The sequence below is a fragment of the Mesitornis unicolor genome, unplaced genomic scaffold (assembly GCF_000695765.1).
Source record: "Mesitornis unicolor isolate BGI_N332 unplaced genomic scaffold, ASM69576v1 scaffold38564, whole genome shotgun sequence".
In the NCBI taxonomy this organism is placed as follows: Eukaryota; Metazoa; Chordata; class Aves; order Mesitornithiformes; family Mesitornithidae; genus Mesitornis; species Mesitornis unicolor.
In genome coordinates, this window is record NW_010181457.1 from 4,415 (window position 1) to 19,978 (window position 15,564).

General features: G+C 36.9%; 1 protein-coding gene across 1 annotated transcript in view; it reads left to right on the top strand.

Annotated features, from left to right (window-relative positions):
* The window catches only part of LOC104539823 (PAB-dependent poly(A)-specific ribonuclease subunit PAN3), a 14,819-nt gene extending 1,347 nt beyond the window's left edge, over positions 1–13,472 (top strand). The window contains exons 3-7 of the mRNA XM_010183443.1: positions 5,762–5,901; positions 6,703–6,832; positions 9,215–9,279; positions 9,591–9,729; positions 12,772–13,472. Of these exons, the coding sequence (XP_010181745.1) occupies positions 5,762–5,901; positions 6,703–6,832; positions 9,215–9,279; positions 9,591–9,729; positions 12,772–12,912 (615 nt within the window). The 3' untranslated portion in view covers positions 12,913–13,472. The remainder of the gene's footprint in view (positions 1–5,761; positions 5,902–6,702; positions 6,833–9,214; positions 9,280–9,590; positions 9,730–12,771) is intronic.
* The last annotated feature ends 2,092 nt before the right edge of the window (positions 13,473–15,564 follow it).

Genomic DNA, 15,564 nt, shown 5'->3' on the forward strand with positions numbered 1-15,564 from the left:
CTCAGGGTAAAGTACATTGCTTCAGCAGTCATCAAATACCTTGTCCGTACTGGGAGTGAAATACTACAGTAGGGAGTTGGATTTAATTTTTTTTCATTAATTGAGCTTATTCACTGTGAGAAAATTGCTCATTCAGAATCTTCCAGAAATAAATGAAGTGTTTGAACTTTGATCAGGCAGAAACTAGCTTATTGGAGACCACATCCTAGAACATAGCAAGTTTTTTTTTTTCTTTTTTAAGTGATAAAGAAATTTTCAGTGTACTTTGAGTAGCACATAAAGGATTTCCTCTGCCTCACCCCAGCTACATATCAGTGGGCTTTTGGTCATAATTTAGTGGAAAACAGCTGAGAGAAGATAGGAATATGTGCAAGTGAAGGATTCCATGCCTAAAAAATAGTGAGTTCTTTGGTTGGGTTTTTTTACATCTAAATAATTCTTTAATTTTCTTTTTTTAATGGCAGCTGGGAAATAGATCCTTCTGAGGTATTATGACATTTAAACTAATTTTAAAGCAAAACATTTAATGTACTTGGACATACAAATCTAAAAATACAGGTACATTAATCTGTCAAAAACATTTAACACCATAGCAGTCCAACACTTGGCAACTAACTTGCTTGGTAATGCCTGTTTTTGTTTAGGGGGGATGGTTTTGCTTTTTCTATACACTACTATTATCCAAATTGTTCAGGTATCACTGCTAAACCAGGAAAGAAGTATTCTTGAATACATAGTTTGGAAGATCTAAACTGGAGTTATAAAGTATTGTATATTGCCTTCTTTTTTGTCACTTCCTCTAGAAGAACTGGACTTTCACTGTCCATCTTTTTCCTTCAGAGATTCCGGACTGAGTTCATTCCTTGAAATTCAGGAATCATTTATCATCCTCTACCTTCATTTGCCCATGTCAGATAAAACTACAAAATAACAGCTGCTGCTTGTCCTTTTTCCTCTCAATCCATGACCCAGTTCCTGAATTCCTCTGGGACTCCTGTGACTGTTAAAAATGGAGGTTATCTCTTGGTTTACTGCCCAGCTAATATGCATTTCCTTGTTGCTGTGTTCAATGGAGGAAGGTATTTTTGTTAGCATTTGTCACTTTCTAGCTATTTCCCATTGCTAATACAGATAGGAAAGAGTTTGGCTAGAACAGCGAGGGGCTATGTAAAAGGAATGCAATTGTTCTTTACAATCTGTGTTAAACACATGAATTTATACGATAATTTAAGAGTTAAATAAAGGTGAGAGTAAGGGAAGCTAAAAATAAGTAAATGAAATATGAATGGCTGCTTGCATTAAAAATAAGGTGTTAAACCTGTATCAGTTCCAGCACATCACTTCCCACACTCCAGTCCTTAAGTCTTGTATCAGTCAGTTAAGAAATACAGGTGGGAAAACTGGTGATGTAGGAAACAGTAAAAAGGCTTGATTAATATTCTTGTATTTAGATTAAAATGAAGGTGAGTCCTCTCCATATGAAATGAAGAAGAAACATAAGTTTTATTGATTTTTTTTTTTTTTTAAACAAGGGCTATCAGGTTACATTTTCTCAAATATTTTTAATTTAGCAAACCAAAATAACTTTTACATATGCCTCCCTAAATTTAAAGACACTAGGTGAAGAGGCATCTGAGGTATGAATGCTGACTTTAAAAAAATAATCAAAAAAATCTAGAAACTTGGAGTGACTTCTAAGGGCAATTCCAGAACTTAAAAAGATAAGTGAATCCACAGAATTGTAGAGTGGATGAGCTGATATTGATCCAAACAAAGCAGTGAAACAGGATAATGAAAAATGGAAAATGGATCTTGTAAAAAATAAGATTTATTTGACTAGCTTAGATGTCTGACTAGTAAAGCCAAGTGCATAAAATGCTGAGGTATCTCCAGGGCATTTAACATAGTAGCACATACCTTTTTAATATTTTGTGTGTGTGTGTATGTATATGTATATGTGCACACATATATCCACACGTGCACACATATATCCACACACCTATCCACACGCGCACACATATATCCACACACCTATCCACACGCGCACACATATATCCACACATCCACACACACACACAGAAGGGAAGGGGTGCCTATTCAGTTAACTTTCAAATTGCTCACTGACATATTTGAAATTTGTTTGATAACACAGAGACATTAATGAAGGGAGCTGTTTCTGAGTTTATCTCCTAGGGGCTGTTTTTTCATCTAATGCTATCTAATATTTCTATCAATGAACTGGATGATGGTGATAAAATCTTTACTAGTAAAGTTTTCAGGAGATAAAAAGGTTGGTACAAGTTTCAGCTATGAATTGAGTTGCTAATTAAATGGTCATTAGTTGCATGCAAGGTATCACAGAATCACAGAATATTGGGAGTTGAAAGGGACCTCGGAAGATCATCCAGTCCAACCCGCCTGCCAGAGCAGGATCACCTAGACTAGGTCATACAGGAACACATCCAGGTTGGCCTTGAATGTCTCCAGAGAAGGAGACTCCACAACCTCTCTGGGCAGCCTGGTCCAGTGCTCTGTCACCCTCAAAGTAAAAAAGTTTTTCTTCATATTCACATGGAACCTCCTGTGCTCCAGCTTGCACCCATTGCCCCTTGTCCTGTCATTTGCTATCACTGAGGAGAGCCTGGCTCCTTCCTCCTGACACTCGCCCTTTACAAATTTATAAACATTAATGAGGTCACCCCTCAGTCTCCTCTTCTCCAAGCTAAAGAGACCCAGCTCCCTCAGCCACTCCTCATAAGGGAGATGCTCCACATTTTTGTGAAGGTACATTTTACTTAGTATGACTTAATAATCACTGTTGATAGTTACCATAGCAAAAGTCTTTTGGCAGGCCTGTGGCAAAAGGAACTGGCATGATCCACAGATACGTTCAAAGCACGATACAGAGTATAAACAGGGAAGTGATTGTACCTAATGTTGATCTGTACCTTGTACTAACAAGGCTACTACAGGAATACAGCATTTATTTCCCTGCTCCAAGGAGGTCTAGTAGATCTTGTGTGCCTGCTTTAACCTTTCTCTGCCTAGAAGCAGGAAGAGCTGAATCTGTTGATGTTTTCAGAGGGAAGGTTAGGGCTTAATAGGAATATGTGGTTTTCTTCCTTGCAGAAAAGATGGTGTACCCCAGCTTCTGGGAAGTTGTGTACCCTGTCTACATGGATAGAGTTGGTCAGTGAACGGTAGTTAGATCCCTTCTGAAATAAGAATCCGACTTGCATGAATCTTGATATCCATTCCCTTGTCTTACTGAACACAGGAAAAAAAATTCCCTGTCTTTGTGCACTTGTAAAACTTCAAACATTGGGCACTGTAATAACACTTTCTTGCAGGCTTTCAGCTGTCAGTGAGTAGTGAGGCATCTCCAGAGAGCAATTTAGCTTGCTCAAAATCTGAATTTTCTTGCAGAATTACAGATATCTTAAATGGATTGGGCTCTTTACTGAATCGCTTGAAGTTTAAGTTCCTAAAATTAGTGGGATGAATCCAAGCCACTTTTGCAACTAAAACAAGTTAAGCATTGACTGTAATTTGAAATGTGTCTGAAGCTGCGTTTGTGTGCTGTATCATCTCTGCCAGTTTTCTATTAGATGTAATTTGCAAAACAAACACACACTAAGGTTGTAAGTCACTCAAAAAACCATAAAGCCTGAATTAAGAATTTCCTGGCTGATGTTAATGTTATGACTTTCTCAACCATTTTTAAAATCTAATGTAATCTGTATTATGAAAACACCTAATTAAAGGAAGCCTGTGTTTTCATAGGGTCTTGCCTGAAGTTGTATATTTCTGGTGTCTCAGGGTTGTGTGATGACAGAATTTATATAGGATACATCGTTATGAATTACTAAATTTGGAAGGCATTAAGTGTAAAGTAGGGGGCTGCAGAAAGAAGATTGATTGTGGTTAATACAAATGCTTATTTCTTCCGGGTCTTTTAGAGAGAGGAAAAAAAAAAAAGCTATTATGCTAGGTGACATATGTCTCTGTACCAGCAAGGTTCCTCTGTTCAGTACTATAGCAGTGTACTCTCCTGCTCAAATTGACTGCTTGGTAGTAGTAGAAGCAAGTGGCTTCTCACCAAAATGGGGTTTGTTGCTCTGGTTTGTTTCTCTTTACCAAAGTACAAAGGAATGCCGATACCCAGGAATTCCTACTTCCTTAGGAAATTGAGTCTAGCGAATGCAAGTCCTATCTCCATCTCCATCGCTTTGTCCTTGTTTCTGCCTAATTTTCCACATCCTGTTTCTGTCTTTATTAGCTACAAGAGTACCATGCTTTTTAAGTTCTGCCTTGTTGTGTATCCATGTTTAAATTGTGCTGCTTAATCATACTTCATGTAGAAACAACAGGGATATTGAAAGACCTGGAAACATTTTCTTTGCTCTGTCCCTCAATACCTGGGAGATGTGGCCACAGGGAAAGCTCTACTCAGCTACTGCAACCAGAGGCAGCAAACGTGGTTACCCTTCTGTGTGGAAGAGCTAAGAGGGGCTGTGGCACCTTCATCATCACAGCAGATTTCTAAAGCTGCCAGATTCTCAATAGAACTTCTAATGTTGCAGTGCTGCTAAATTTTGGCGTTTCTTACATAATTGACAAAGTGTGTTCCTTGTATGACTGCGTTCTCTGCTAAATGGCATAGCCTTGCTCCAGACTATGGAGCTGATGTTCTTGATAATTAGTAGCTTTCACTTTTTTAATTTTGCAGAAATACCTTATTTTCTCAGAAAAAAAAAACCTCAGGAAAGTACTAAATTTGTATCTCTAGTTGAGTCATAAGTTCAGTCTGAAGCAGGCATCCAGCATGGATAGCTGCAAGTGTTTCAAGTTTGTCCAAGTTGTGTGCAGCAGAAAGTCTGTCCATGGAAAGAATCAGTCAGCTTTTGCTATTACTGTTATCATGTGCTGCTAAATTTGGCTCTTGCTTTTAGGGATGGGCTCTAAAATTTGGTATAGCTTTTAAAAATAATTTCTGGTGGCTGTCTATTAAAATTGTCAGAATTTTCTGTTGTGTCAAAGCAGCCCACATGCAATGTAAGACCAGTTCTACTTCTAAGGAAAGTGTTTAGTAATGCTAAGGATTTCTTTATAAAACGTGATGCTGCTCCATTTATCAGACATACAGGCCTGTTCCTGGCTAGTTATTTCACACAGTTCATATCTCTTCACACTGGCTGTTAGAGAGAAAAATCTTTGAGCTCTTTGTTAAAACAGAAACATCGTTTTCTGGAATCCAATGTGGAATTCACGCTAGATGGCCAGTGTGAAAAGATATGAGTCCAGCAAATGGTGTTTCTGTTTTAACAATTCATCCTTGATATGTACTTCTGCATCTCATGTTGAGAAGATTTGTTTTGTTTGCCACCAACTCCTTGACTCCTCAGGAGCGAGCATGTGGGTGGTTAGGAGAAACTCTTTGCAGAGCTTCTGCTCACTGCACAAGAGTTTTCTCTGGTACTATCCTTAAGCTAAAAATAGGTAAATTTTAAGCATTCAAAGGTAAATGTAGTACTTGGAAATTGCTAGGTATCAGGACAGAAAATCGGGACAGATTTTCCTCTGTATGTTTTAATTGCTGTAACTTGGACAGTTTTATTGAATTATGATTTGAATAGTGCTTATTTTAGTTTCTCAAATTCTTCTAAGGTTATTGAAGAACTGTCTCTTTTTAAATGCCATCTAGTGCTATAGGTTACTTGTCTATACTAAAAATCTTATCTATGCGTGTTTTACCTGTTAGCAAGCAGATCTGATCTCCCTGGGGAAAGTTGTGCTGGCTTTGGCATGCAATTCTTTATCAGGAATTCAGAGAGAGAATTTGCAGAAAGCAATGGAACTGGTGACAATCAACTATTCCTCTGACCTGAAGAATCTGATTTTGTGAGTTTACTTAAATCTTTTAAAGGAAATTACTATATTTTTAAGCATACAAATGAAAATGTCAAGTTATGTTATATCTGTAATCTTACTGGCATCTAAAAATTACTGTCATTGAGTGGTCTGCACAGTCAATGCATTGTTAAACATTGTAATTTAAAGTTTCTGTGTAATGTGTATTTTCATGATGTATCTAATAAAAATCAATGTACTTTCTTAACTAAGTGCAGTTAAAGCTCCCAATAAGAATAGGAGCTTAAGCAAAACAAGCATTTAAAGTTGTTTTCAATACTGGGCTTCACTGCCTATTATCTGCCATAGCAGTATGTTAGTCTTATCTTAGTTTCAGAAGGTATTTCTCAATAGGCACATTGCCTTTTTGACCAAAGGGTTGAGTGCCGTTTTTTTCTTGGCTGCATACTATTTTGTGTTGTTCTTTAGTACGTTAAGCCTTTCTTCTGCAGCCTAAGAAAAGTTTTCTACTTTTCCCTCTCATTTAAAAACCAGTTGCATTACAATCTGAATCTCTGAGTCTTCTCTCTTTTTGAATTTGTTCTTGATGTGTGAGTGGAGTGAATTACGCAGTTCCATGAAAGTACACTCCTATCTTGTATAAATGACTGGATGTATGCATTTAACACACATGTTTTCTCTGTTAGAATCTTTTTAAGAAATGCTGCAATTGTCAACTTTGTATGTTGAATAGACATCAGGGTCAAATAGTTATAAAATCATAATAGGATGATCTCTCCGGCATCTGCAGCATGCTTAAGTAATCTTTTTGGGGTGGGGATATTTTGGCAGGTATTTGCTGACTGACCAAAACAGGCTTCGCAGTGTAAATGATATCATGCCTATGATTGGTGCACGATTCTATACTCAGTTGGATGCTGCTCAAATGAGAAATGATGTTATAGAGGAAGACCTTGCAAAGGTAAATAATTCAGTAATTCCTACAGGAAGACCTATAGTCAGTATTCCTGCAGCAGTACCTTAAGAGGAAATGACTTCTACTTTCTTTTTTGTTTGTGGGTTTTTTGTTTTTTGTTTGTTTGTTTTGTTGTTGTTAGCGTAGCAACCTAAATAATCTAAATGCAGACTTGAACATGTCCTCAGCTTGGCTTTAACTGAAGTAACATCTTCATGTCCAACCAGCAGTCTTGGGCAAAAGATGTTTTTTATAGAATGGCTAAAAAGTAGTATTCCAAGTGGATAAGGTCATGTATGTCATCACACACTAGATCATGTAGTTTGTGCTAGAGGTTATGCAGCAACAAATGTTGCCTTTAAATTCGTGGATAGATTGGGATTCCAGTGTCGCTTATCTCATACATTTTCCTTTCCAAATGAATGCTAGATCATGGAGGTAAAGGCTGCCATCCTCAGTTTCCCTGCAGTGTGTACCTCTTGCTGTGTGGGTCTGGTTATTCTATCAAGTTTTATCAAGGTATCACGTGCTAGCTACAAAGGAAATATGTACTTCATCCCATGTTAGTGCATGTTTGTTCAACAGCAAAGGGTGTCTGCTCATCAAAAGCTACTGATCACAAGATTTTTCTAACAAGACTGAGATACAGAATGATTTTGTGATACTGAAGATGTGTGGGATATAGTATTAAGTTCTTTAAGGATTTAATAAAGTCCTGCGATTCCTTTCTATTACATACCCTCACTGGGAATTTTTTTTAAGAGGCAGTAGACCAATGGTTGCGATTCTGATGGACTGATTCTCTTAATTTCTCAACCATTTGCTTGTTGGATAACAGTTTTCACAGAATCACAGAATATTAGGAGTTGGAAGGGACCTCGAAAGATTATCCAGTCCAACCTCCCTGCCAGAGCAGGATCACCTAGACTAGGTCACACAGGAACCTCCTTAGTGAATAATACTGAAATCTATCAGAAGCAAAGAGCTGGAGAAGGGCAAGGCAGTATCTACTTTGGATGCAGAGTTCCAGACAACAGGTGCCTGCTCTTTTAAAGCCAACCACTGCTCCTGCTCTGAAGATCATTTCTTTTTGAGGTGGCCAATGTGCCTGCACAGATTTGGGCAGGTGGACCTTTTCCCATAACAAAGATGGACATCGTCCTGTAATCAGCATTAAGCAGTCCCATTTTTCCACTTCCTGCAAGGCAGTGGCATTCATGCAGATGTGGTTTTGACTCTCGTGTATTTGGCCACATACCAAAAAATTATTTGGAGGTTGTATAGGCCTCTGCTAGCTAGATATTCCCTGTCTGTCTCTAAGTGTAGCTACTGTTGTGGTACAAGCTATTCTGCTGGGTTTTTTTAGACTGGTAATAGAAGTCATGCAACCTATAGGTTATCTGAGGTCAAGCTATTATCACCTTGACCTACTTTATTTATCCAGCTGTGCACAGTAATCTACTTCAGACTGAATTAATTTGAAATCAATATGATCATGCATGAGATGAGACGCAGCTTAGCATGAATAATGTTGGAGAGCTGGGCCATTGGAGAATATGAATAATATCAGGAGAGAATCTTTTTCCTGCCAGCTTTGAGCAGTTTTTACTTAAAAGATTAATCCACAGTGCAATGTAAGCTAGGATGTAACTCTTTTTACTGTATCTTAAGAGACGAGGAAAAATGTATGAAATCAGTTTTTCAATTGCATGTATCCTGCGCATCTATAATTCTAATGTTCTGTCTGTGTATGAGCTCATTCTCATTGCTTTATCTCTATCATTGATGGACTCAGAATTCATACTGTTTTCAGGCTTGAATTCTAGCTTAAAAAAATCAGAATTATATTTAGAATCAATTGTAATCTGAATACTAGTCTGATGTTTTTGCTAAATATTTACTAATAATGGTATACAAAGCATTTCTGAAAAACAGATTTGGTAGATGATGTCCCTTCTCATCTTTACCTGAAATAAGGTATTATACTATACACTTTTACAGTCCTTGATAACTGTGTGAATATATATAAATGTATTCTTGTATGACTTGCTATATTTTAGCATACCTGCAAGTATTGGCTGGCAAGAAACTAGACTATTTCCACAAAGAAATAGACTGCCTGATTCAGTTCCTGCTGGGCTAGCAAGGTGGTGTTAGTTGTTAAATCTCCACATTCTAATTTTAATATGAAGTGCTACAGTGAGCATTGGGCTACTGATACACAATATAATGCATTTGATCTCTTTCTGAAAAAAAATTATATCCTCTTAGAATAAATAAATCATTGTACTCAATAGTGCTTCATTGGTATTAATATATATTTTTTTGAAAACAAATGTCTTAATTTTATGTTCCAGAAACTTTAATAATCTGTTTCTTGTTTTCTAGGAGGTGCAAAATGGAAGGTTGTTTAGACTTCTAGCAAAATTGGGAACAATCAATGAGAGGCCAGAGTAAGAAACACTTATTTTCCTGGTGTAGAATATCTAAAACACAGTTTGCAATGCAGGGTTTCTTGTCTCTTGAAGATAGCTCTTGCTTTCTTCCATCACTCTTCTGTGGGTCTTTGGTAGGCTTTAGGTTCAGGTACTTCAGCTGAGAAACTTTGAATATGGGGAGATTGTAATTTAATTGCAAGTTACAATGGGTAGTTTAGCAGAGCAGTAAGATTACTCAGTTTAGATTGAAGAGTCATGTATATGTATGGGGTTTGATTTTTTTAAAAACTTTCTAAGCTTTAATATGAGCCCTTGTTTTACACCAGGTTTCAGAAGGACCCAACGTGGTCAGAAACTGGAGACAGGTATTTACTAAAGCTCTTTCGAGATCACCTTTTCCATCAGGTGACAGAAGCGGGTACTCCTTGGATTGACCTCAGTCACATTATCTCATGTCTTAACAAGGTACACTGTACTTGGGTTAGCTTTTAAAAATTTGTTTGGGTTAACTTTCTTTAAAATAACATTCCACTTCAAAGCAAGTTGTCACTGGCAGGTTAATTCTGTTGATTTAACTAATGGTTATTTCGCCCCTGTTTTGGATGCAAACAATGTATTTACTAAGTTAATATTCAAACATTTATGGATATTTTAAATAAACTTAGCACATTCACATTAAAACTCTGAATTCGATAATATAGCATGAGATACAGTATTAACTTTTCATCCTAGAATGCATTGAATACTGTGGATAAGCAATGCTGGTCCCTTTATGCTACTCTGGTCTTTCAATACAGCATAAAGGATCCATAAAACCCCTTTAACTGGGGGAGGCTTCTGCTGATTTAGTTATCACCAAGAGGGGTCATTGGGCAAGAAGATCCATTCCTAAACTCTTGCTGACCAGAGTAGGAGGAGGCAGGAGGGCATATCAGGAGGGACACTGCAATAGAAACTTGTGCAAAATCCTTACCATCTAGGACAGTGCTGGAAAACTTCTGTGACTTACAATGTTAAGTCCACTTCCGATAACCTCCCTAGTCTCTCCAGCCCTTCATTTTCCAAGGTTGTTATCAAAGATATTTGCAGTTTTCTGAGAGCTGTGCCACTAGCAAAATTTTAGCTGAGCACTCTCATGATTAATAGCAGATGTGTGAGAGACCACAAGATCTTCAGTAGTTGTAGAACTTGTCTTGCTCCGTAAATTAAAAAACTATGCAAGCTAATAATTTTTTTCTATTTGTAGTTAAACTTTCAACTTATTTTACATTGTTTTGCCACATTTCAGTAGTTCATAGGAGAGTAAGATGCTATTTCTTCCTTTTTTTTTCTTTTTTTTTTTTTCTGGTAGTTGCTTGGTCATTCCATTCTCTTTGTAGAGAATGGTGATGCAGACACTGACAATATACAGTTTCTGTAGCTACTGTTTTCTTTTCTAGTATTATGATAGCCAACTGTCCCAGAAAAAAATAGATATATTCAGAGTTCTTTGACATGCAACAACTGACTTAGCTACTGTTAAATCTTTTTCTAAATTGTCAGAGCTTTTAGACCACTACTGTGCATTTCTTTAACCTCCTTTTTATCTTTCTGGTTGGTGTCTGTAATCACTTTAAAAAGGGCATTAAAGGGATTGAGGCTAAATCAAAAAGAAAGCATGTTGATATTCGAATAGGCAGTGAAATGCCATCATGATTTGAAAGCAGTGACCTGTACAATACTGTAGCAAGAGGGAACAGTCCTGAATTCGTAGGTCAGGTAAGAGACGGTGTCAAAGAATGCTTTGTTCTATAAACGTCCATGGCTTACCTTTTTAAACAGAAGCTCTTCTCTTCTGTGGTTGTGGGCTCAGCACACACACACACAAAAAAAAGTAAGGCTTACAGAAATCTACTTTGGAAATACACTCTAAAAAACACTTCTGAAGCTGTAGTGTGCACTAGTAGAAGTGGTTATTTGGGGTTTCCTGCAATACTCCAAAAGCATTCCTTTTGAATGCAAATTATTAAAAAAAAAGAAGTATCTTTTTTTCAGTGGGGCATTTTGGGAACCTTTTCAGCTGCAATATTGATTTATGCGTCCACAGAAGGAGAGAAAGCAAGCCATAAGTATGGATGTTTCTGGTTAGCTGTGTGGCTTTCTTAATACAGAACTTTCATATCCTAAATTCATTATGGTAATTCACAGATTTCTTGAGTGATGCTAATGGGACCAGTAGACAATATTTCAGAAAGATGTGATAAAATTTTGTAATGGATGTTGGAAGAGACTGGCGTTTTTATCCTAACTCTATTTATGAATTAAAAATGAATTGGCTTGCTTTTGTTCTCCTGAAACTATCCACAAAGCAGGAACTTTAAGTTTGAGAGGTTCCAGCTTTTAAGATTTTGTTCAGAACATTATTTTAGAAGATAAATGCAGGAAATCTCTTAACTTGCTATGTTGCTCTAGAGAGCAGCTAGTGGAATATCTCGGTGACAAATCTAATTGTTCTGCTATTCAGTACAACGTTATAATACATTTCTTTAATCCTGCTGGGGTTGTATTTCCAAAGATTGTCTCAATAGTATCATATTCCACTTGTCTCTGCCCCACCTTCTGTGTTGGAACAAGAAAGTTTGTAGTATCAAGGATTTGGAAATATCAGTATATTAACTAAAACAGAGCTACAAAACTTTGACATTATTAGACAGTCTGACAGTTCTCCATTGATGAACATTTCTTGCAAAGTGAGAGCATAAGATACAGTGTTGGAAGGGACTTCAGCATGTAAAGTAGGATATTCCTCTGTTCCAAATTAGGATTTAGTGGTACATCTCTAAAGTACATAGTGTGACACATAATTTTTTAATATTGAATTTGAAGTCAGAACAAAACGTGAAAACAAATGTGGAACAGACTTTAATGTTTAACCCCAAAATATATATTTGTTTATGGGTTACAACTAGATTGTGGTTTGGTTTTTTTGATTAAGGGAAGAAACGTGACATACAGCTTAGGAACTAGTTTGCTTCCAGTACTGCCAAAAATGTGAGGTTGGGGTTTCTACTGGTTTTCAAACTGCCTGGGGCTGGTTCATCCATTGTTTAGTTTTACAGTGGGCAAAAAGTAATTTACCTACTCTGTGTTGGAGGCTTGTGGATCTTATGTGCAAATGTAATGTGAACCATGGTTTTGTTCATAAGGAGCTATATGGAAATTATGCAAGGCTTTCTACACAGGGGAGGATAGCACTGCAGGATTACTAGCTGTGTGGAAAGGGAAGAAAACAATGGTAACCTAGTCCAAAGGTCTGGAATGTCCCTCAGGTTAAGACCAAAATGTCTCGATTTTTTGGCAAGTACATTGTTGTGGTGCATTCAGATCCTTCCTTTCTGTGGTGTTAGCAGATTTGAACTGCACCACAACAATGCACTTGCCAAGAAATTGATTGCTTTTGTTATTGGGGAAATGTTTTGCCATTTCTTTCACACTTCTTTTATTTTATCTTTTGCATTCTTGTTACAGTTAGATGCTGGTGTGCCAGAAAAAATAAGCCTCATTTCCAGAGATGAGAAGAGTGTACTTGTGGTAACTTACAGCGATTTAAAACGCTGCTTTGAAAATACTTTTCAAGAACTGATTGCAGCCGCAAATGGTCAGTTGTAGTATTTGCTGAAAGCATGCAGGACATTGCTGAGGAACTTAACCGATAGCAAATTGCACTACAGCTGAATTGTTGTTGTCATCTCATTTCACATTTGGGAAACAAACAGGAGATGAGCAAAGCTGCTTGCACTTCAGTCAGGTACACTGTTACTTGAAGGGAAGAATGTTTCACTTATCCTAGAGCTAAGGCTGCCATTGGAGGCTTTATCTGTGAAGAATTTATTTTAGATTAAGGAACACATCAGGTGCATGATGTTCCTGCTTTTATTTTTTCCACTTGTATATGCACTAATTTTAATTTTTTTAAGACTTTTCTGATCTCTGAAGTTTTGCCACATTGTATACTTAAGGGAAACTCTTTGCAAGGACATTTCTGGGATACATTTTTGTCACTGAGGATATAGCAAAATTTATTCATTTTTTATATTATTTGCACCCAGAATAGCATAAAGGACCAGGTAAATAATTTAATAAAATTTGTTCTGTTAATGACCATTTAGTTCGTAACCTCTGTAAAAGTGTGTTGTATGCAAGCTCTGTATGCCACCCACTGTTAGCTCAAAGAAACGTGAGAAGATGAAACTTTTTATACCAGTCAAGCGAAGTATCGGTGAATTGACAAAAAAGGAAAGAAAGTCCCCCATCTTTTGATTTAAACTTTGTCTAAGTGAAGTGATGAAAATAGCAACATGGGAAACATCTATAATTTAAGGAGCATATCAAACTTGCTCTAAACACAACCAGCGCCTTTTAAAAACTGTTTGTACGTTTTCCTGCTAGTCAGAAGCATTTACATTTATGCAATTTTTTTAATAGATTTTTTTTTTTAAAGAAATTGTTTAAATGCCTGAAGTTTCAGGAGTATATTACTTTAGGTTATTTACCGTATAATTTTTGTATAAAGTTCTGTTCTTTGAACCACAGCTTTATTATGGTACGCTACACTGGATACAGATACAAAGACACTGTTAAAAGAAGATTAACTAAACACAGCAGTTGTCTGGCATCAAGAGCTTTTCAAGTTTTACAGCCCGAATCTGGAGGAATAATGATCTGCTGTGCCTTTGCAGTCACTGCTTAGCCCAAAGTAATATTACTTTTGATAATACTCAACACATGAATATTCCTGAAGTAATTCAGGAACAGGCTGCCCAGAGAGGTTGTGGAGTCTCCTTCTCTGGAGACATTCAAAACTCGCCTGGACGCCTTCCTGTGTAACCTCATCTAGGTGTTCCTGCTCCGGCAGGGGGATTGGACTAGATGATCTTTTGAGGTCCCTTCCAATCCCTAACGTTCTGTGATTCTGTAATTCAGTCTCTAAAGTCTGGAATTTTCCTCCTCAATTACCTTTCTAATATTTGGACATGCAGTTGTCTCCAAACTTGGGTATTCATGGGATTTTTAGTTAAACACCTACACTTTGATACTGAAGACTGCCAAATATGTAGGAATTTCCTTTCTTAAAGCAGTAGTGAAGACTGTATCTATCCTTTCCCAGCACTGAATGTTTTAATAGCACTGGGTGCTCACCATGAAGAAAATGTGGAAACTCAAAAGGTCAGGACAGACTCTAAGCACTTGCAACTGATGTTACTGACATCAATTTTAATCTCAATATTTGTAGTTTTCAGAGAAGTTTTTAATATTTCTCTGTCCACTTTTATAAGCTTTAAAATGATTCTCCGCCTTGAGACTTGCATCAAGAAAAAAGCAACTCTCTTCACATCGAAAGCTTTGAAGACTGGGGACGTGCTTTACACATTTTAGAAAATGTGGTTGAATCCACATTAGGTAGCATCAGTTGTTGAGTTTAAAAATCGATTATTGTTGCATTTGATCAAATGAATTTTAAAAAGAACATAATGTTTAATATTCAAACGATACCAGTTGCCAGAATGTTCTTTTTAATATAAAAGGAACAGGAACTTTGAAAAGTGAACATGCAAAACAGTCTTTTATCATTAGCTCATGTATTTGAGGAAGAGCAGCTGTCTTTTATATGTTTTTTGACAAATCATATTGTAATTCTTTTGTACAAAACAGAAGTACTTGTATTCTAGAAGAAATATGAAATGCTTAATTTATAAGCGGGCTGAGGTTTTTTCCAGTATTGTTTTCTTTGAAAATGAAAGGGGATCATCTGTTCAGTTGTGGGGTTTGGGAACCTTTGAAAATTTAATTTGTGGACCAATATTTTGTGAAAGTGTAAGGCAGGGGTAAAATAGGGCTTGAATTCTCATCCTTTTTAGACCAGCAAACCACCCTCTGCAAGACATGTCTAAATTGCAAACCTGTGTGTATTTGCATAATGTCAGTTTGCTTCAGCCCCTAGTAACCTCAGGACTTGGTTTAAAAATAAAAAGGTAGACAGCTAATAAGTTTTCATACATAATGTCAGCCAGAAAATATTTGGTGTCAGGTAATACATAAAATTAAAAAAAAAAAGTTGAGCTTTGTTTTCTATTTATTTCATTTGGTCCATATTTGGGAATTATTTGAACAGTCTGAAGTTCAGCTTGGGTGTTTTTTGGGGGAGAGCCCTTCTACCCCATTTTAATTCCATTTAGAAGGTTGTCCTAAAGTTGTAGTTTGATCCATTCATAGGAAGAATTGTGTATCTGTATTTAAAAAGAGCCACCAGGATGTGCCCTC